The sequence below is a fragment of the Scylla paramamosain genome, chromosome 20 (genome assembly GCF_035594125.1).
Source record: "Scylla paramamosain isolate STU-SP2022 chromosome 20, ASM3559412v1, whole genome shotgun sequence".
NCBI classification, from domain to species: domain Eukaryota; kingdom Metazoa; phylum Arthropoda; class Malacostraca; order Decapoda; family Portunidae; genus Scylla; species Scylla paramamosain.
Window position 1 is genome coordinate 14,473,894 of NC_087170.1, and position 22,298 is coordinate 14,496,191.

Genomic DNA, 22,298 nt, shown 5'->3' on the forward strand with positions numbered 1-22,298 from the left:
AAAACTTTTTTGATAAATCTAGGAAAAAGAGACAACAAATTTGATACATGAAAATGAATAATAATGTGATATTTTACAAGTGATATGATGTGTAAATAATTGATCAATATGAAAGGATTGTATGTAAAATTTGATATGCAATCAGAATTAAGTAAACCCATAGCACAAGTGAAACAAAAGTAACAATATGAGTCAAAAACAGTAACTAGAGAGAAAAAATTCAGTGACTATGTATATAAAATAAATATTCCATTACACATACCAAAAAAAATAACCCAGAGGTAACATAACATAAACAAAATAGACAAAAAACAAATCATAACAATATAAAACAAAACTGAACCAGTCAAAAACGCTGGAAAATATAGAGAAAAGTGGTTAACATCTCTTTGACGTCGTGTTGTGAAGTGGGCGGAGAGAAATTGCAGCGAGACCCAGACCGAGACCAGCATCAGAGACGGTCGGGCAGTGCCTCTCACCTTCACCTTTACCTTCATCACAACCATGGCGCTCATCAGGACAGCGGCCGCCAGGCTCCTCCAACACCATCAGGTATGGCAACTCTTCCCCCATATGTAGGGAGAGTAAGAAGTATCAGAGAGCTGGAATAGAAGAGTAATGAGGGTGAATAGTAGAAGCAGTAGGATCAGCTGAGCCGGCCCATTACGCAACTCTTGGAAAAGGTTCTTATATTGTTGATCACGAACCGACACTTTCACTTCGCTCATGATAAATTATTCTTTCTCGCTCTGTCTCTCCTCTTGGCTGTATATTTTCGCGTATCAGCTAAATTTTAAGGATGTAGGTGTGTAGTGCGTGGTATTTTTAGCTATATGAAAGTAGGTGAAGGGGATTTGGGAGGAAAAGGGAGAGGGTGGGATGTGGTGTTGAGGAGCATTAGGTCGAACGAGGCCTTTTCTGCCGGCTGGTGATCGTATAGGCCGTGAGATGCGCCTGCCGGATGTGGTTGTGTCGGGCGTATGGTTATTGTGCTACATTGCCTCAGTTATGCGGGGTTTCGGAAGCAGAGATGTTTTGATTGTGAAAAGAAACGGGTTGGAAGAGGTTTCAAGCGTAACATGGGTGGTGAGGTGGTTAAGATGATTGATTAAACTGTAGTAGGTTTTAGAAGGAAGATAATTGGATTGAGTACGTTTCAGAAGGGGGGATAATTAGACTAGTACATTTCAGAAAGAAGAAAGTTTGTAATAGGTACACACTTAAGGAGGAGGATAATTAGACTGTAGTGCATTTTAGGAGGGGGATAATTAGGTTGAAATCGGTACACACTTCAGGAGGATAATTAGATTGAAATTGGTACACACTTGAAAAGGAGTGTAATTGGGTTCTCATATGTTTCAGGTGTTAGTTAATTGGCCTGTAATATGCTTCAGGTATAAGATATTTTAATTATGAGAGGTGTGGGTGTTAAAATTATAGGGTTTTAAGATGTTTCAGCCTTGAGATGACTGGACTGTAAGCCATTTCAGATGATAAGAGGTTGAGGTAGTAAGCAATGCAAACCCTTTAGGATGGGATTGGCTTAGGTTATACTGTTGCTGTAGCCTTTGGGAGGATGTTCACCCATACACACTATAGAAACAAAATTAATAGGATAGAACTGAACACGAAACACGAAACAATTAGCAGCACCAGAACCGATGCATGAAGTCTTTACAAGCATCTACAAGGAAAGTTAGCGATGAAAAGAATAATTTTGCAATTTCTTCCCATTTCAAAGATTGAACATGACTATGGAGCAAGTAAAGATGTCTCAGAGTGACTGGTAATTAGGGAAAGGTTTACCAATTGGCAGTCAAAGGGTTAAAGCCATTATCTTCATCCTTATTATTCTCTTGGTAAGGTGTTTAGACATTATTTCAGCCATTTTTGTCTAGACTGTTAGACATGCACTATCTCAATATCTTAGTTCTTATCAGAGTTGGGTTTTTCATTAATAATCATACACGGTGAGACAGTCAGGGGTAACTGAACTCGGCTTGGACTGTGGTGGGCTTGAGTGGCAGGGTGTTGTGTGCCTGGAGTGTCTTCTCAGGAATTTGATCCCTGGTAGTTCCTATGCATAACTTTTTTTTGCTGTTTCAGAGCTCAAGACTTTCTCTTCAGATTACCTACTTTGCTATTTCAGAACTCAAGGTTTTTTTTTTGTTTAGGTAACTTATGCTGTTTCAAAACGTAAGACTTTTGCAGTAGATGTCTTTCTTCGGTTTCAAAGTACAAGCCATTTGAGAAGAAGGAGAGGATGACATATGGTTCATGTGAAAGGCAGGAGGAGGAGGAGGAGGAAAGTGAGATGAGGGTTCACTTTACAGGGGAAGAAAGAAGGCAGAAAATGATGGATTATTTCTAATGATAATATTTCAAGATAAAGGAGTAGGGTACCTTTTTGTGTGCTTGAGCTCAGTTATAATCAGACTACCTGCAGTGTAAGAGCAACAGGTATGCCATTCAGGTGCAGGTTTTTATTACATTAGGTTTATCAATGTAGGGCATGGAGAAGGAAAACAGTTGGGTGTATTGACCTGTGGTGTGTGTGTGTGCGCGCATGCTGTACTCAAGCAGGGTGTTAGTATACTGTAATGTACTGAATACCTGTTCATACCTGGCTTACTTACCAAGGTGGCTCCATTAATTACCTAACTTACCTGGTTGGCTCCATGGCTTACTTACCTGGCTAGTTTAATTTGCTATCTGTCCTCTCTTACTACTTGGCTTGGTTACCTGGCTTGGTTCATTTACTACCTGATACACATACCTGGCTGTCTTCATTCACTACCTGGCTAACTCACCTGACAGGATTCCTTGATCTGCTTGGCTTGAGAATGTATCAAGAGTGGTAGGTATGGTTCTTTAACAAATATGGATAGCTACTTCTGGCTATGTTATCAGAGTGTGGTATTATTTCTGTGCTTAGTTTCTTATTGTCTCAATAAAGCCATGAGTTCATATCAAGAGGGTATTCACTTAAGTAATTTTTTAGTGGGTGTTTTTAATAAACATGACCTAAATTACCTATCAGATGCTATCAGCATGGACAAACTCTGACTCGCATCACGTGATTTTCTTTTCCATTCTGTTTCAGTCTTTTTATTTTGTTATTTATATTTTCTGTTATGTTTTTTAACCACTTTTCAATTTCTTTCCCTTTTTTTTTTATCCTATTTATACTTTCATTCTTACCTCCACTAACATTCAATTTATCTTCCTTTGGGTGTAGTCAAAGATGTAGGGTTGGCTCTGTGCAGTAAACGTGACATACTGTGTAATTATGCTGTTGTTAACTTGTGCCCTTGGCTGTGGAGGGTGTGGACATGATGTGGCACCGATGTGGTCTTTTACAAGGAAACATGAGGTATGCTTTGCTTGAAGCACGGCTGACATGGTGAAAGGCAGGGCATGTTTGCTCCCAATGCACTGCTATGAAAGGCTTTAATGAAGACTTGCTTATAATCTGTATCAGTGTTGCTAGGTATGTCATGCTGGCTGTTCTTGTAACACCATTTAGCTAGGAGGTTAGTATTTTATTTATTTATTCATTCATTTATTTATTTATTATTATCTTTTTAAGTCAGGAAAGAGGAAATACAGAAGCAGACAAGGGGAATTTCAGAGTTTACCAGTATGCATTCACTGAGCCTTGTATTAATCGGATTGTTAGGGTCAAGTCAATATGGAACATTTAAAAAATTGAGAAATTTACAGATGAGGAGCATGGGTGGAAATATTAGTGGATATGTTTTGTACAGGGACTCCCATGTATGTGCCTAATGGTTTCTTGCAGCTTCCCTTAGTTTCCTTATGTTTTTGTCTTTTTCTCTTCATCCTAAATGCACCACACACTGTTGCTTGTTGCTTCTTGTGGTGGTATGGGTTTCAGTTGTCAGTGTTAGTCAGTCCCTTGATTCCAATAACCATAAGGTAAATAAATTTGCCAATAATAAATAAAAAATCACTCAGACAAAATCAAAATGCATTCAAGATTTGTGCTGCAGTGATGAGGAAAACTGTGACAGTGACAAGAAAACATTACTGTTCATTAGAGGCGCTAGATTAAACCAATAATGAACCATTCTTGCTGCATACAATATGCCAGGTGCCATGTGATATTTTCAACATCAGAATGTGTATCAGTGAAGGCATCTGTCTTCACATAACTTGTCCCTGCCACATGTCTATCGTATTTTGTGTTTTTCTCCATCTTAAGGCCTCTGATTTCATGAAAGATTGTAAAATGGAAGGAAATAAATGTCACTCATATTGAACAGGGAAGGGTGTAGATGTCTTTTTTTTCTTAAGGGGAAAGGGAGAGAAGGAGACCACAAAATCAATGTAGCAAGAGAAAATAGGTTTATAAGAGAGAAACCAAACATGCAAAGACAGGAAAGAAAGAAAACAATCTGACAGGCAGGTAAAATAAAGACACAGACAAAAAACAGGTAGACAGAGACTGACAGACAAACAGACAACAATAAACACAGACGAAGAAGCAAATAAATCTAAAAAACAATTCTTTCCCATCACGCTCTTACAGCCTCCCATCCCACATCTTTCACCCTATCAACCACACACACTTCCACACCCACCTTGCCAGCTACTCACACACACCCAGCCACCCACCCACCCACCCATACCAGTTTATCTCCTATTATCTAACCTGCACTCGAGGGTTCAAGGCTTTTCCTCCCAGATGGAATGATGAAGCAGGTTATTACACTCATTGAGGCCATGGATTACCTCATCAAGGCCCAGGAATATCTTTGTAGTGGGAAGAGGGAGAGGCAGGGAGGAAGGAAGATAAAGAGGTGATGACTTGACCATGGTTAGCAAGATGAGAAAGGTTTGAGAGTTAGTGCTAGTAATGGTTGATATAGGAATGTATTGTGTGATTTAGATGTGGAGAGAGAGAGAGAGATTATTGAATGGAGGTGAGGAAGGTTTGAGAATTGCAGTGCTTCCTTGGCTGTGGCTGAGGAGATAAGAGGATGCATGTATAATTAGATGAAAGAAATGGAAGCAGAGAGAGAGAGAGAGAGAGAGTGTGTGTGCACTTTAGTGACAGTGAGGAGTAGCATTCATGGATCAATGTTACCTTGACTCTGCGGATTAGTGAGTGCATATACATAATTAAATAGAGGGCATGGGTGCAGGGATGTTTCTCATTGTGCATGTCAGTATACAAGTGGAAGAGAGAAAACTGAACTGAACGATTGTTATGTTAGTCTTTGTGTTCAGAATTACACTGGTGACTGGTGTTATCTATGTAGTGAAAGAGAAGAGTGATATGCACAAATTGGAAGTGTTATGCTAAGTTGTTGGTATTATCTAGTTTTAAAAAATTAGGGTAGAATATGTAGGTTAATGGTTATGAACTGCCTGGTGTGGGTCAGCTGGGCATCTGTTGTGCTCTTATATTCTTGTGATTTTGCATCTTCATGTCATGTATTGAAAGGGAGAAAAAATGTACTGTAAGGCATAAAGGTTTGGTCAGTTTTGCATTGAAAAGAAAAAAAGTGGGAATAGAAGGGAGGAATGCATGATTTGAGATGTTGGTGGCATTGGTGGTGGTGGCTATCAGAGGGTGCAAATAGGGACAATTGAGTCTAATAGGAGGGAGTGCAGGGGAAAGTAGAGAGTGTTATCTATCATATGCTTCACCATGTTCAGCAGCATTTCATTATCCTCTCTATGTAACATAATGGACATTGATGTTTATTTTACAAGGTGGATTCCCTGTCTTTAGGTGATGTTATTATGAACAAATTCCTGTCAAGTCCTCACCCTTACAGCTTCCCTTGAGCACCTCCCTCCATGTCATATTTCATTCACATCTTGAAACATTCTACCACTTGAAACTATTTAACATTTTCATACATATATTCTCATTAAAAACAATGAGAGCCATTTTGATAGTATTCTAGTAATATTTTGTCAAGCATTCAGAGATAAAAGTGTTGTTTATCGGAAGATCCTCCTTGAAAAAAAACAAAGGTGCTGTGTTCATCCTCACAAAATTCTTATTTATAGAAAACCAGTACATGTGTGGTGGTGGGCCCTGAGTGCTCGCCTTGGACATTGGATGAAGTGGTGCTGCACAGATAGTGTCAGTAAGTGATCAAATAAGAGACATACTCGCACAACTCTGGTCATTCGTATCATATCACTTGAGGTTGTCCAGCATCAGATAATCTTGTTTAATCTGATGTAATCTTGTATCCTCTCCTTGTGATTGCCTTGAGGAAGTGACTGTGACAATAATCTTACGTTCTTTCCTTGTAATTCCCTCAAGGAAGTGACCATGACTTAATTCTCCATCTATTCCTGTACACACACAAAGTCTCACACACTTCATCTCATCCCTTCTCTCAGATATTTCACTCTTACATTTTTCCAGGTGGTTTTCTCCACACTCAAAGCATCCAGCTCATCTTTATAAATTTTATCATCTCACATTCTTCCTGTCCCTCTGCATGACCAAGTTTGTCTGAAGGTGTGCTGTTTTGAACATTTCCACCTCTGTATTAAATTTCTTCACATGTAGTACTAAATGTATAAACAGTCATTGTTCCTGATATCCTTGATATTCACTTCACAGGCCCATATGAATAATTAATGTCCCTTGTCTCCATGAATCTTCAACCTTGTGCCACATACACGGTATAACTTGAGTTTCTGAAGATATTGCCAGAGGTGAATGTATAGGTTATTATAAGTAAAAAATGTTCAATGCACAATTGTGTTTTGAGGTGTTGTTTAACTGTGGTATGAAATTCAAGTGACCCCGCCAACAGATACAACAGCCAGGCTGGGCAGGTAACCATGATGGAGAAACACCATTTCCACACACACCACATTACTTGAAGTCTTGAAATGCAGTCTGAACATGTTCATTGTCACTGTCTCAAAGGGAACCTATGTGATCTGGCAAACAATCAGCTGATTTGTTGCTGGTCTTGCTGCTTCCCACTCCCTGATCTCAATGATCTGTTTCAGTCCATTGTTGTCAATGTCTCGTCATAGGATACTGTAAAGCTCCAAAACTTGAAGAAATCATGACTGAATTATTCATAATTTCAGATCCTCATCACAGATACCCGCTTGGCTTGGCCATTGTATCTGTTGATAGGCCACACTTGAATTTTATACCTCTGCTAAACAATGTCTCAAAATGCATATGTGCATAGATCATTTTCCACTTAGAATAATCTGTATTTTTATCCGCAGAAACTCGTGTAGAATAATCTGTACTTTCATTTGTGGCAATATCCACAGAAACTTGTGTTACACCATATATATATATATATATATATATATATATATATATATATATATATATATATATATATATATATATATATATATATATATATATATATATATATATATATATCACACTGGCATGTATTATGGCATGTATTATGTCGTCAACATTCCTACACCATTGTGCAGAGTCTTCTTTATCTCCACACTCACTGCTGCATCCTTCATCATGCACTGCAAAGGTTATACCTCTCCCCTTCCATGTGATGCATTCTTACTTTTTTTTTCTCCAATACTTCGATATTTGCATGGGATAAAGCTACAGTATTAAATTTTAGTTATCTCTTGCAATTTTTGTTAATTGTTATATATTCATATTTTATTTTTTATCTTTTTAGTCATTTTACATTTTTATCATGTATTTTTGTTCATTCAGTTCGAGTTATCAGATAAATGTAGAAGATAAGATCAACCAGGTAGTGCAGATAAGAATCTTAAAAATTGGATGTCATGTTTTCAGATAGGGCTGACTTCCCAGATGCGTAGTAATGTTCTCACTATGAATGGATGAGAGAAACAAGGAAGAAAGAGAAGGACGAGAACCTGGGGAATTCTGAAGGGTAACATGAAGATCAGAGAGATGATAATGAATGATGGAGAGAGGGAGAGATGGGGAGACTGAAAGTTAGGGCCCCTTCACAGTGATTTAAATATAACCATTCTTGACTATAAATGGATGAGAGAAACAGAAACTTGGGAAAATGAAGACTAACATGGAGACCAGAGATGATAATGAATGAGAGAGAGGGAGAGGCAGGAAGGCTGAAAGTTATGACATCACCATATGTGTGGTTCAAGTGCGATTTTTCAGGTGTGGCCACGCAACCATGTCTGGCCAAACTTGTGGTAGCAAGGCAAGCTTGTGGGATGGGATAAACGTGAGATTATAAGAAAACAGACAGCAAAAGGCCAGCTGACCTACATACACAAGGCAGCACATGACGACTTGTACCTTACCATCAACCATCATCATCATCCATTAATTTACCTACCCTAATCTTGACTCCATCTAATGCCTGTACCTTGCCATCATCATCACCATCATCATCATCATCATCATCCATTAATTTATCCATCCTCATCTTGATTCCATCTAATGCATGTGTACTCAAGACCATAATTTTGCTAAGAGATTTCCTGTCATTTACGAAGAATGAAATGAAGATTACCAGTATGACGGAAGGAGTGAGGTAAGACCAAGGAAGTAAACACATCAATTTGCATGAGGTTGTGGTGGTGGAAGAGAGCACCAGTGTAATTTTGAGGAAAGTAATGTAGATAAGAAAAAGGATGAAAGATGTGAGGTAGGGCTGAGAAAGTAAGCATGCCTATATGCAGAAGGTTGTGGTGGTGTGTGCGAGAGTATGTTTAATTATGAGAAAAATACTATAGACTAGAAAAGATAAGGGTGAGGTAGGGCTGAGAAAGTAAACATTCCTATATGGAATGGAGTATGTGTAATTATGAGAAAAAATAGTGTAGATTAGATAAGATAAGGTAGGGGTGAAAAAAATGAATATGCGTATATGGTGGTGGTGTAAGAGAGTATATGTAACAATGAGAAAAAGTAATTTAGACAAGAAAAGATGTTAAAAGTGAGGTAGGACTGATAAGGAGAAGGAGGTGGCAACAGCAGGGAATCAGAGTGGTCAGAATCACTTGCAACTGACAACCATAGCCTTGAAGAGTAACAGAAAGATAAAACCTGCTCTTTAACCCTACACACCACATCTCAGACACAAATAGACCATCTGATTAGATAAATGTCTATCACAACTTGTCATTTAATTTAAATCCCCTTCCCATATGTATATATACAAGGTCTGACCACAACAAGCCCAATCTTATAGCTAGGTTCGTAGTCACTGCTTTCTGGTGTGTGAAGGTGTTGGTGTGTCTAGGCTCCTTGGGATGGTGAGTGGTGGTGGAGTGTGGTGTGGTATGGTAGGGTGAGTTGTGTGGTGTGTGCATCGCCTCATTACTTGGCTATGCTCTAGTGGCACAAGTACAGGAAAGAGATTTGTGCTTTGAGACTTGGAAATACTATTGATCTGTTCCTGGAAAAAAAAATATATCATGTCTAACTTATTTGTCAGCCTCAATATTGTGTGAGATTTATTCTGAAACTCGCCGATGGGTTCTAAGTGAAATTTTGAATAAAAAAGGTATTGGGCTGATGGGATGTCATGTGTTGTAATGTAAATGTTTCCTATGCCAGAACAGAGAACAGAGGGACTGACAGTAATGCTTGGGACCCTATATTTCCTGGATTTCTGTGATTCTGGATGATACTTTGAAAAATCATAAAGTTCTCCACATGTTCAGTCTAGGAAAACTAAGCATTTACCATATCATTAAACTAGAATAACGAGTACTAAGACAGCATCTTCATGATTCTACATAATATTTAGAAAAAAAAACAGTAAAGATTTCCACATGTACAATCCAGAAAATTTGAGGATCCACTATCACTAAACTAGAACAATAAAAGAGTAATGCAGTATCTCCTTGTGACAACACCCCATGCATTCCAGAAGGCATGTCCCCTCAGTGCCGCGGCGACTGCCATGGCCCGGTCCCAGTACTCCACGGAGAGCACTGACCTGCGGGAGGTGATGGCACAGAAGGTCCCTGCCATGCAGGAGAAGGTGAAGGCATTCCGCAAGAGCCACGGCTCCACCAAGGTTGGGGAGATCACCGTGGACATGGTGAGTAAAGAAACCAGATGCTTGTATACTGGTCTCTCTCCTTATCCTTCAAATTCTGTGATGTTCTTTTCCTGATATTTTCAGTTTTTCTCAGCTATATACTGGTCTTTCTCTTCTTCAAACTTTGCTGTATTCTTTCTCCTGGTATTTCTTTCTCTTCTGTGTACTAGTCTTTTCTTCTCCTTTTTCTTCTCTCTGCTGTGTTCTTTCTCCTGGTGTCCTCAACTCTTTCTCTGCTGTGTATTGATCTTTTCTCTTCTTGTCCCTTCAAATCCTGTGTATTCTTACTCCTCATATCTTCAACTTTTTTGTCTCTTGTTTGCTTTTGTTTCCTTCAGCTTTGTGTAGTTTTCATCAAGAGTAATCTTCCATATTCATTTGTATTTTGCTTTTTCCCTCAATCACAAGTCTTCTGGTCTCGGTAGAATCTGTCACTGGTCAGGTTTTATAAGGTAGTCAGCTGGTCAGAAGACTTGGGATTGAAGAAAAACAAACCAGTGAAAAAGAAAGTATGATATTCAGACTTGATAATCACTGTGCCTTAAAGTCTCTCTTATGTAGACTCTTCTTCACTAGATTTGTTCCCTGGTGCCATTTTCCTTTTGTCATTCCTCCTGGCTTTTCCATCCTCTTTTTCCTTATCTCTCTACTTTGTTTCTCATATCATAACTTACATTGTGCTGTTTCCAGTTTCCTACATTTTTATTCACATCTGGTCTTTATTCTTTCTATGTTATGCGTGTATTCTTGTGACCTGGATTGTTTCATCATTACTGCCCCATCTCTTGTCCCTTTGGCCTCTTATATAGTTTTCATTACTTTTCCCCCGTCACTCATCTCTTTCCATATTCTTAAGGCCTCCATCATCCCATAGCATTGATCTGTGTTATATTTTTCTCATCTTTCATACCTACAATAAGATTATTTTGTGGCATTCTTACTTAAAATCTTTTCTTTAGCACCTCTTACACCCTATGATTCTTACACCTATTCTAGTATATATTTACATCCTGCCACCACCATCTCTGTTTATTTCTCCATCCGGTATCTTTCATACTGTTTACATTTCAGCACTTTCCATTCATGATCTTTTTCAATCTTTTCATCCCTCTGATAACCTCTGAGTCCCTTATCCTCTATTGATCACCCTCCATTTCTCTTATTGCCTGCTATTCTCCCTTTCCCATCCCATTTACCTGGTGGGTGCCATAGTGTCCTTGTTGGCACTGCTTGACCACTTCTGGCATCACTTCTTGGCATCCTTCCACACAGACACAAACTCACACATGCATTTCTGCTTTCACCGTCCTTTCCCATCCCTGCTTTTTCTTGCCTTCTCTTCCCCCTTACATCTCTCTCCCTACTATTCAGTCATGCACATAAATTATCTCTTTTTATGGTGTTCTGATAAAATATTTTGTCATTGTGTATTGGATGGAAGTCACAGGTATAGGCATCATCTCTTTAATGACAGTATTTCATTAGTTACATTATCAAGAATAGAACTACAGAGAAGTGTAAGGTATTACCATTCCTTTTGCTGCCAATATTGCATTGAAACTGTACAATAAAATTCTCACCAGACCATTAAATTAACTTTGAGGAGAAGCCAAAACACTGAAAGGATCAACATATTTTGTGTTGGCAGCAATGGTAGTGGTGAAATGGTAGGTGCTTGATTCTATGGGCCAACAGGTGGGTAGAGGGTGTTACTGTAATACTTGTAGGGGTAACAGGTGGCGGTTGTTGGTGCCAGCTGGTCTGCTATTTATAGGAGTTCTCCATTCTTGTACTCACAGGTGGTTGGTGGCGATCGGTGCCAGGGAGAAGTAGTAGGAAGTGTTGAATGAGCTGTGTTTTTTTTTGAGATAATGTATCATGGGTGTAGATAGATAGATAGGGGTGGGAATGTGAAAGATGATATTTAGTGTTGGAAGGTTGAAATGTAAGATGAAAGGGTAGTGTGAATATTGGTAGACAGGTAGAATTTGATAGGTAATAGTTGGTGTAATTAAGTGTTTGAAATTATGAGTGTAAGGCGAGAATTAGGGTTTGGAGTGAATAGCAATTGGTGTGAAGTCAGGATGATGATGATAATGAATGATTGAGTGATTTATTTAAAGCTTTGCATCATTAGAATCAAATAGAACCAATGGAAGAAATGCAGGAAGCAGTAATGATGAGAGTGGGTGAAATTGGAGAAGGTAGGGCAGTGGTTAAGTGGTGACAGGGGAAGGAAGGTTTAATTAGTATTCACTAATGGTGGTGGTCTTTAAGGCTGAGTGAATGACATGTAAGACAAAACTTTCTTTTCTCTGGGTTTTGTCAGGTTACGGTGGTGGGAGCTGAGATGTGAAGTGTTAGGGAGTGATGTGGAGTGCCTTTGAGTACCAGTGTTGGTGGACAGTATTGACTGGCTGTGGTGATAGAGGATGGTAATAATGATGCATGCACTATTTTGATCTGCAGTGATGTTGAAGTTAGCGTTGACAGATAATGGTGATAGGCATAGGGTGACAAATGCCATTTATCATCTTCCTCTAGATCTTTAGTTCATAGTTCAAGATTCCTTTTGTATATATTGTGTATTTAGATATTCATCATTTACCCCAAATCTTTTTTTTATTTACTTTTGCTCATTTCCAGTTTGCCCCTCAATTCTTTATTCTTCCCATTTATCTAGTTCCTCGTCCCGCTTTCTTTTTTTTGTAACGCAAGACACCCCTTTCAGATGTACGGCGGCATGAGGGGCATGAAGGGCCTGGTGACGGAGACCTCTGTGCTGGACCCAGAGGAGGGCATCCGCTTCCGTGGCTACTCTATTCCTGAGTGCCAGAAGCTGCTGCCCACCGCTGAAGGGGGTGAGGAGCCACTGCCCGAGGGTCTCTTCTGGCTCCTCTGCACTGGGGATGTCCCTACCAAGGCCCAGGTGTGTGTGTGTGTGTGTGTGTGTGTGTGTGTGTGTGTGTGTGTGTGTGTGTGTGTGTGTGCGCACCTAGTTGTAGTTGTGTCATTCATTCTGAACTTTTCTTGTGTTCTTTCAAATATCCAGCTTTGTCTTTGTAGTTCTAAATCTTCAGCATCTCTCTGTATCTCATATGAGTAAAATTCATATGTTGCCCACATTCTCCATTCACTTATTTAGATTACTGTTTTGTTATGTAATATCAATACCATCCTTTTTTTTTTATAATCACAATTTCACACTTCTTTACTTTACCACCTACTTATTTTACTTGATCCTCTTCATCCTCATCCTGTTCAATCTTTTAGTGCCAAAATTCAATCAATCAATTATTAATAACCTCTTTCTCCCCCCAGGTGCAAGCAATCTCTAAGGAGTGGGCTGGCCGTGCAGACCTCCCCCCTCACGTGGTCAACATGTTGAACAACTTCCCCTCCAACCTGCACCCCATGGCTCAGTTCTCTGCGGCCATCACTGCCCTTAACTCTGAGAGCAAGTTCTCCAAGGGCTACTCTGATGGAGTCCCCAAGTCTAAGTACTGGGAGGTGCGTGGAGAACAAAAGTGATGTATCAGCAAAATACATGATACAAAATAATGCATAATATAAAATGGATAATATATAATGCATAGTACAAAATAACAAAATACAAAATAATGTACAGTATCCTCTGTCCAAATAAACAAAATGACACAAGCCCCCACACACATGCACATAGAGTGTAGCATATAAGAGTAGGTTGGATGTAAAAATAACTCTTGTATATATTTTTGAATTTGGATGTACAGTAAAATCATTATACATGAAGGGATGGTAAGAAGAGCTACATGCACCGCTAATGAAAGATCAGATTAGTGACAAGATATCAGTAAGTAGATAATGCAAGAGGTGTAGCACTAATTATAACAGTGACATGGGTAATATACAAGTTCAAAAAAGTAAACGGTTAGTGTTGAAAAGAGATGAACTGGAAGAGGATGAGCATCATGCCATGTGAACTAAGTATATTTTTATCCTTCAGCTATGCTTTGAGGACTCCATGGACCTGATTGCCAAGCTGCCCACCGTTGCCGCCACCATCTATCGCAACCTTTACCGTGACGGCACCAGCATCGGCGCCATTGACCCCGCCAAAGACTGGTCTGCCAACTTCACTGCCATGCTGGGCTATGATGACCCTCAGTTCACTGAGCTGATGAGGCTCTACCTCACCATCCACAGGTGGGAACATAGGCAGCACCAATAGTCTGTATGAGGGCTGATTGGCTGCATGGTATAGTGGTTGTCTGGCTGTCATAAGATTGTGTTCAGTCCTTGGTCTTGGCATTTTATCAGCAGTTTATCATGAGCTGTAAAAAAAACTTTAGGCCAGGTTCATTGTGAATGTATTGTAAAACTCTGGTTACTCTGAAAACTAAACAAAAGCAGACATTGCATCTCAGATAACCTTTAAACCTCAAGTTGTAGTGTCAATATGTACAATATGTTGTGTTAAACTGGTGCTTGGTGTTCTGCCATTATTCCTTGTTTGTGTTTGTGTGTTTGTGTGTTTGTGTATCCAGTAAAGATGGTGGTGCTCACTGGTTGTCTCTCCACAGTGACCACGAGGGAGGCAATGTGTCCGCCCACACCACTCACCTGGTGGGTTCTGCCCTCTCAGACCCTTACCTGTCCTTTGCTGCTGGCATGAATGGTCTTGCTGGGCCACTCCATGGTCTGGCTAATCAGGAGGTAGGCTGTGACTTGTTGTCATTCTTTTAAATTACTAGCTCTTTCCTGTATGTTGCATGTGTGGTGTCAGCTAAGAAAACAGAGCAGGTAACCACCGCCAAGAATGTACCGTCATTACTTTTATAATTCCACTTCCACTCATATGATTCCTTCTTCACTCTGCTCTATTGGATCCTTTATATATTGTAAGCCATCTCACCCTCTAGTTCTCTGTCTGTCCTGCCTTCTTGTACCATGCCTAGGCTGCCATACTGTTACTCTTGATTATTAGTTCACCTTTCATCCATGTAATAAAGCAACAAATCCAAATGCTTTCATTGAGATTGATGAAGCCTGCTCATCAAATCCCATTCTGCAACTAGAAAATTTCCAAGGCCCCAAAGGGAATTTTTAAACATATACATTGAGTACCATTGTTCCTGCAGGTGCTTCTGTGGGTGACCAAGCTACGTGCTGAGACTGGGGATGATGTGACAGAAGACCAGCTTAAGGAGTTCATCTGGAAAACCCTCAAGTCTGGCCAGGTGGTGCCAGGCTACGGTCACGCTGTGCTGCGCAAGACTGACCCACGTTACACCTGCCAGCGCGAGTTTGCCCTCAAGCACCTGCCTGATGACAAACTCTTCAAGGTGAGTGACTCCAGTTGTGGCAGCTTGAAGGGGACATTTACCAAGCTGCAGAGATTTTCGAGTTGAAATATAAGGGTGGAGAAAGGTATCGGGTGTGAATGGTGCAGAGTTCTGCGTGTGTGAAAGTTTGAGAGTTTTGCCGAGTCACAACTGTTGTTCAGGTGGTGGTGCAGGTGATGGAAGGTTTGTATATCAGCCTGTTTGTTAAGAGGGAATAGCTACTGTAGCACCTAGACCATGCATAGATGTCCCAGTCAAAATTGCTTTGTTGTTTATGGAAAGATCTTAGAAGTTAAGTAATTGATAAAGTTGTATCCTCCAAAACAAAATAATTGACTGTACCTACAAGTAATCCTGTGTATGGATAAAGAAGGCTGACCTATGTATACACATGAAGCCTTGTTTGTTGTATATTAACACAACTAAAATCAGATTTAAAAGTGAGTGTCGAGGAAAGTTATTGCTGAAATTTATTTGTTTTCAAATGCTCAATATGCAAGTCGGGGGAAATTGTATATTAGTGATATAGTTTACTGAAAGAAGTGATGGTTTATTAAGACTAATGTTTGTGTTTGTGCAGCTGGTGGCCAAGCTGTACAACGTGGTGCCTGGAATCCTGACTGAGCTGGGCAAGGTGGCCAACCCTTGGCCCAATGTGGATGCCCACTCTGGTGTTCTGCTGCAGTACTACGGCATGACTGAGATGAACTACTACACTGTTCTGTTTGGCGTGTCCCGTGCCCTGGGTGTCCTCTCATCCCTGGTGTGGGACCGTGCCCTCGGCCTGCCCATCGAGCGACCGAAGTCCATGAGTACGGAGGGTCTCCAGAAACTAGTGGGTGCCTCTGCTGCCAAGGCTGCCTAGTGACCCCGACATTGGGCTGCTTGAGTCTCTTTGTTGGCTGAGGGAGTTCAGAAAATAGTGCATCTTCCACATCAATCAGATTTCTCTGAGAGATACTTACTTGTATCACACAGTTAAGCAATATGATACTAAATCCCAGTGAAGTAATGGTGATTGGCAATTTTTTTAGTGAATTTCTTAAATTGAAGTATGATCAGAGACATTGGTTACTTCCAGCTTCAAAGTATATTTAAAACAAAACTGCTGCTTAGTCTTGCTGAAAATTGAAAAAAGTACACTAATCATTTTTACATATTTTTGTGTGCAAGATTTGAGATGTATTTTGAGAAACTATATTTTATAACATTTATAATTGTGTGCAAGAATGACAGTTCCTTGGAGGACGTGCAGCTGCCACACCAAGGGAGGGACGCACCACGCGTTTCTACAATGCCGGAAAGAAAGTCAGGTGCAAAGCTCAATATGCAAGTCGGGGGAAATTGTATCACATTAAGGCTTCTAATTTATTTTCACTAAAGTAAGCTCGACAGATTCCTACGTCTACAGTTTGTTTGGTGCCTGACAGGGGCTCCAGGGCCTCTCTGGGCATGACCTTTGTGCTGGTTTTACTCTGTTGTTGTCAGTTTAGTTGAGGAGAGTTGTGAACCATTCTTTGAGGTAGCTGTAGACCACCAGATGGCAGGGACTGTAGCAGAAGTCACCTACCCACCAAGACTGATGTATGAAATTGTTGTTCAATGAGTGCCAAGTGCCACTACAGTGCACTTGCTCCTGGGTAGCTCCAAGCTGTAAATACATGTATATTACTATAGCCGGCACTTATTAAATGTTTACTGTAAGGAGTACAAACCAGTAAAGTGTGTTTTAGTAAACCTTGACTTTAGTATTCCTAAGATAAGCTGCGTTCAAGGATTTCATGGGCTGAGATGTGTGGAAAAATGTACTTGTGGCCATCTACAATTTCAAGTAAGTTATGTTTCCCCTGAAAGTGTATGGTAGACAGACGTTTGGAGTGTACGGGCAAGAGGAACAGGAAAGTCAACCTCGGCCATCCCTCGAATATGTGGGGAAAAAAAAATTACTAATGACCATCTTTAGTTTGAAGTAAGGTGTGTGTCCTTTCAAAATGTATGGCAGAGTGGTGCCTGGAGAGTGTGGGCAGGAGCAAGAGGAAACATCAACCTTGGCCAGCCTTTGAGGAATATCTGGATTAGAATTTGTGTTTTAGGAATGGAAATAGTCTGGCAGAGGATGAAATGAAGAGGGAGGTGGATGTGAATGAGTAATGTAGGGAAGCCTGTGAGGAACATAACGAGTGTGAAGCAAGTCTGGCTGCAGTAAATGACAGGAAACAGGAAATTGCAGTAACGAAATGGCAACCTTGTGATGATAAAAGAAGGTTGGGATAACCTAAAATAGGAGGACCAGATAAAGTTTTGCAGACTGGGCGGGGGAGGGGAGTGACAGGCATCCAACAGAGGTAGGTATGTGGCGAAGGTTTGGGAGAAATCTGCAGTAGAATAGAGAAGATAATGATAATATTAAGTGAGATGAGGAAAGATGTTCGAATCGTTATATTTCGTCAGTTCTGTGATATTTTTAGGCATGCCAGAAAGATGGCACACAAGATAACTACGTACTTTTTTTAGTTTCATTAATTTATTTATTATTATTTCATCTTTATTTATATTCATTAATTCATCTATTTATTTATCGATATATTTACTTGATAATTTACTTATTTACTTATTTTATGCATTTATCCGTTCATTTATCTATTTTATTCATTTATTGCTTCATTGCTTTGGAATTCGGAGGGGGAGGGCGGCGCTAGGCGACCTACATGATGCTCCTCGGCTCTTTATACGCCTCTAACAACTCCGCCTCTGCCTCGAACTACCCAACTACTTCCTCTAGCCTCACCCAGGGCCACCACCCGCTGCTAACCATGATATCATGGTGTAATCTTTAGTACATCCTTTCCTGTGACCTAAAATACAAACTCCACCAATAAATTAAAATGTTCGTAAATGCACAAATAATATAACATTGCAATATTCTATCAATTTGACTTGTTTCTCTGATAAGACGGAATAATCTCAATGTGGTCTGGGTGGAGGCTACGAATCCCCCCTTGAACACCTTCACATTCTGGAAGGTAACTGAACACAAGTGTTTTATTACTGTATTTCGAAAAGAGAACCCTCAGACGGAGAGAGAGAGAGAGAGAGAGAGAGAGAGAGAGAGAGAGAGAGAGAGAGAGAGAGAGAGAGAGAGAGAGAGAGAGAATGTATTAATATAATTAATTCTTCACGTGAAATATAAACGTCCATATATTGATGAATATGACTGACTCATTGTTTCGAAGCTTCGACTCCTACCCGCGTTGCCACGTCCACGCCTTTGCAGCTCCTCCCACCCGTAATCTTGGCCTCACTGATGGAATATTGACTATCTGTACACTACATGAAGGTATGGGAGATACAAAAACCCAGTCGTCGCTCCTCGGCCCTTTACACTTGCCGTACATGCATCTGACAAAGCCGCCTACCTCTCTAACAGCCGAACTACTCCCTCTAGCCTCACTCAGGGCCACCACCCGCAGTTATTTCTGATAACATGGTGTAATTTCAAGCAGATCCTTCCCTGGGACCTAAAATACGAACTCCACCTGTAAATTAAAATGTTTGTAAATGCACAAATAACATTTTATTGCAACACTATCAACTTGAATTGTTTCTGTAATAAGACGCAATAATCTCAGTGTGGTCTGGGTGGAGGCTAGGAATCTCCCCTTGAACATCTCCGCTGTACATAAATGTTTCATTGCTTCGAAACGAAAACGCTTGGCCGGAGGAGAGAGAGAGAGAGAGAGAGAGATTAATATCGCTCTTCAAATGAAATACAGGAATCTACATTCTGACGTTTATCACAGTCTCAGTGTTTCGGAGCTTCGACTCGTCCTTTATTACCAGCCAGGTATCTTGCTCTGATCACTAACGTAAGAAAGACTCACCCCAACTAGCTGATGAGTAGAAGATTAAAATGAATGGTTAAAAATTTTGCAGTAAATTAATGATGGAAACTCACTTTACAGGGTGGGTCTGGCATCCCTTATCATCATGGGACCTGAGTATCATCCCATCCCATCTGCATTAAATGAGCTAGCTGGCTCCTTGCTGTATAAATTAATTAAATTTGGTGGCTTTAATGAACTCTTCCTGTTTTGAGGGTTAAAAGATGCGGCTTTGTACAACATTATACACTCTTCCTGTAGACTTGCTGACTCAGCAACAGATTATTTATCTGCAGCCAGCATCTGTGTGAAAGGGCGACAGGCAGCCACACCGTTTAACCCAAGAAGTAACTGCAGAAGCAATGCCTGCAGTTCAAAGTGGTCCCTGCTTTACTGAAGCAGAATGGGAACATCACGTCTGCAACACATTCTGAATAATAATTGTCAGTGAATAACTGTCAGAGAAAATAAAAATAAATTGAAATATCTTTTACCCATTTTTTTACCTGAAATAACTCAGAAAATAAATAAATTGAAATATCCTTTACCCATTTTTTGACGAGGTAAAAAAAATAATCGCAAGTTCTACAGAAAAGTCTTTTTAGGAACAACTTACTGGTGAGATTCCCACAGGTCTGACAGCATAGCATACTAAAGTGATGAGAGAGTATTGCTGAGTTTTTGGCCCCTCCAGCAGCTCTAAGCTGTAAAGAAAAAACGTTACCACCTTCAATGTCATTACCACCTTAACCTTACTTAGATGTAACATAAGTAACCGAAAGATGACGAAGCGGGTTTCGTAATCACAAAAAATGGAAATAAGTTCACAAAGTGGAAATAATAATAAAACCTGAAGGAATCTATGCCATTACCAGTAGGTCACGGGGCAACGCCAGCAGAAGTCACTCGTCACACAGCTGCCCTTCACTAAACTTCTCTTCATTGCTGGCCAACCAGTTCTTGGTCTCGCTGCTGGTGGTGCGCGTCATCCCCGAGAACCTCACCATCTGAAATATATACAAGTAATTTAATACCACACATCTAGTATACCACACACAATCTGTATTTATTATATAAACAAGCGCTTCATTCTCTCATACCCTTAAAAAAAAACAATTTGGAAAAAAAAAAGTTCGGTTCTCAGTCCATGAAAATTTCACCGTTTTCACTTGAATCATGAAAATATCCTTGAAAACAACGGTAGTTTTTACTTCTGATAACAGCAAAGGTAAGACAACGTAATGTTTGCTGTGCGGTCCTTCACTGCCACACGCATTTTCACAATATTCACGCCGGACCTGTTTTCTTTATCCTGACATTCAAATGTAGGAAAATCAACAACGTCAAAGTGTGTGTGTGGAGGGGGAAGAGGGAAGGGAAATTGAGTCTCAACGCCAGCCAAGGCGAGACTCCATGACTAGCGTTTTTTTTTTTTTTTTAATGGAGATTACAAGTCTAGCGACAGAACGATGGAGGTATAATGAGACGAGTCATGACGTCACGAATATGAAGCCAATGCGCTATTGGTCCGCTGTCGCCCCTGTTTTTGTAATTAACAATCCATCATAATGTTCTGAGATACATCAGTAATGATAAAAAGGTTTAATGACACTGCTACACGATAATCATATCCTTTATGTTTAAAGAATGTATTACTATACGCATCATCATCATAGACATCATTTTGTTGTCCAATAATGGCACTTTGGCTAAATGTGAGGGTAGGGAGACAAAGTGCTTTTACACTCGAATCCAATGAACTGAGCTAATGAGCGGACGAACCACCAAACAATACTGCCAATGATCGAATGAGTCAGTCTAGTCAATGGTTAGCAAACTTTACCATGCATTTTAAAGGGATGATAATTCATCACGAACTTAAAGTTACATAATTTTTTTAGTGGGATGCCGAGACTGCACTTCCAAAATTATAAATATGCAAAACAGAGGCAAGAGCGGGGACGAAACTAGTAATTATTATTTAATTTTATACTTCCATATTCTAATCAACCAAAACCTTTTCTTGGTAGTGTATTATATATTGAAGTGGTCGAGATCGTGACTGTGTTGACGAAGGAGAGGCTGAACTGGAAATAAAATAATGATAATAAAGAACAAAATATATAGATTTGTACCCACGTCTGTTCCCGTCCCCTTGAAACCTTAACATCTCAGCAAAATCGTATATCACTCCTCACCACAACAGTCATCACACCACCACTACCCTCCCATGACCACCACACACCACACCCCACCACAACCATAATCTTTCACACTACACCACACCACACAAACGCAATCAGCCATCCGTAACCAGCTTGCATCATCACCACCACCACCACACCACACCCCTCCACACCACCGAGCACTCTAAAATACGACTAACCACCACCACCACCACCACCACAACCTTTCACTAACGTCACCCACCACACCATGACCTTACACAAAACACACACAACACCAGCCACTCATCAACGCAACACACAATGATCTCACCTACACACGCTGGCAGCAGGTAAGCAGGAAACAAGGCGAGGAGTGAAGAAAGCGTCACAGGTCACAGGTGGGGGTAAACTTGAAGGAAGAAGCAGCACCGTGCTCTGGGGCAACCTGTCAACCCACCAGCCAGCATGCTTCTCCGTCTTCCTCTACGCGCTTCTCTGTTCTCGGCCACTGCGCATGCTCTCTCTCTCTCTCTCTGATCCTATGCTCCTGTCTTTCCATTTTTTTTCTTTCCTATATTTCTTCTTTTTTCTCTCTTGTTTCCCCTACCTTGTTTTACTTGTTCTTTCCTCCTTCCCTTGCTTAACTGTTTCTTGACCTTTCTCGATTTATTTTCTCTGCTTTCATCATCCGAACATTGCTTAAGTGCTAAATTGCGTACTAGATAATTAAGTTTCCATGTAAAAGAGAAAATGAATTATGATTACTCTTATTAAAGCGTACCCCCTCTCCCCCCTCTCTCTGGAAGCACTAATTATATATCAAGGTTATTATAATGCATGCAGGTTATGTTAGGTTTACAACGACAAAGTTTTTTATGC

At 40.2% G+C, this 22,298-nt stretch overlaps 1 protein-coding gene and 1 long non-coding RNA gene across 11 annotated transcripts; one reads left to right on the forward strand and one right to left on the reverse strand.

Moving 5' to 3' along the window:
- Positions 1 to 394: 394 nt before the first annotated feature.
- On the forward strand, positions 395 to 17,107 carry LOC135110409 (probable citrate synthase 1, mitochondrial). Of its 7 annotated transcripts, none has more exons than XM_064022699.1 (8): positions 395 to 552; positions 9,873 to 10,046; positions 12,778 to 12,975; positions 13,368 to 13,556; positions 14,032 to 14,231; positions 14,609 to 14,741; positions 15,167 to 15,370; positions 15,951 to 17,107. In XM_064022699.1, the coding sequence occupies exons 1-8, from the start codon at positions 505 to 507 to the stop codon at positions 16,233 to 16,235; spliced, it is 1,431 nt and encodes a 476-aa protein (XP_063878769.1). In that variant the 5' UTR covers positions 395 to 504; the 3' UTR covers positions 16,236 to 17,107. The 7 variants fall into 7 exon arrangements, with proteins under 7 accessions (XP_063878769.1, XP_063878770.1, XP_063878773.1 ...); XM_064022700.1 differs by having other exon boundaries at positions 403 to 552; positions 9,876 to 10,046; XM_064022703.1 differs by lacking the exon at positions 395 to 552 and adding an exon at positions 6,051 to 6,125.
- LOC135110410 (uncharacterized) lies at positions 13,615 to 21,929 on the reverse strand. 4 transcript variants are annotated; one of them, XR_010273250.1, is made up of 4 exons: positions 21,751 to 21,929; positions 20,124 to 20,258; positions 19,868 to 19,955; positions 13,615 to 14,359 (listed from the first exon to the last, which is right to left on the reverse strand). It is a non-coding gene; the product is annotated as an uncharacterized LOC135110410 (long non-coding RNA). The 4 variants fall into 4 exon arrangements; XR_010273252.1 differs by having other exon boundaries at positions 13,615 to 14,371; XR_010273249.1 differs by lacking the exon at positions 13,615 to 14,359 and adding an exon at positions 16,725 to 19,669.
- Between the last annotated feature and the right edge of the window lie 369 nt (positions 21,930 to 22,298).

Excerpts from the sequence above, each read along its gene's own strand:
- LOC135110409 (XM_064022699.1), top strand. The coding sequence starts at position 505 with ATGGCGCTCATCAGGACAGCGGCCGCCAGGCTCCTCCAACACCATCAG. Across the intron at positions 10,047-12,777 it reads GGGAGATCACCGTGGACATG|ATGTACGGCGGCATGAGGGG; the intron begins GTGAGTAAAGAA and ends CACCCCTTTCAG. Across the intron at positions 14,742-15,166 it reads ATGGTCTGGCTAATCAGGAG|GTGCTTCTGTGGGTGACCAA; the intron begins GTAGGCTGTGAC and ends TTGTTCCTGCAG.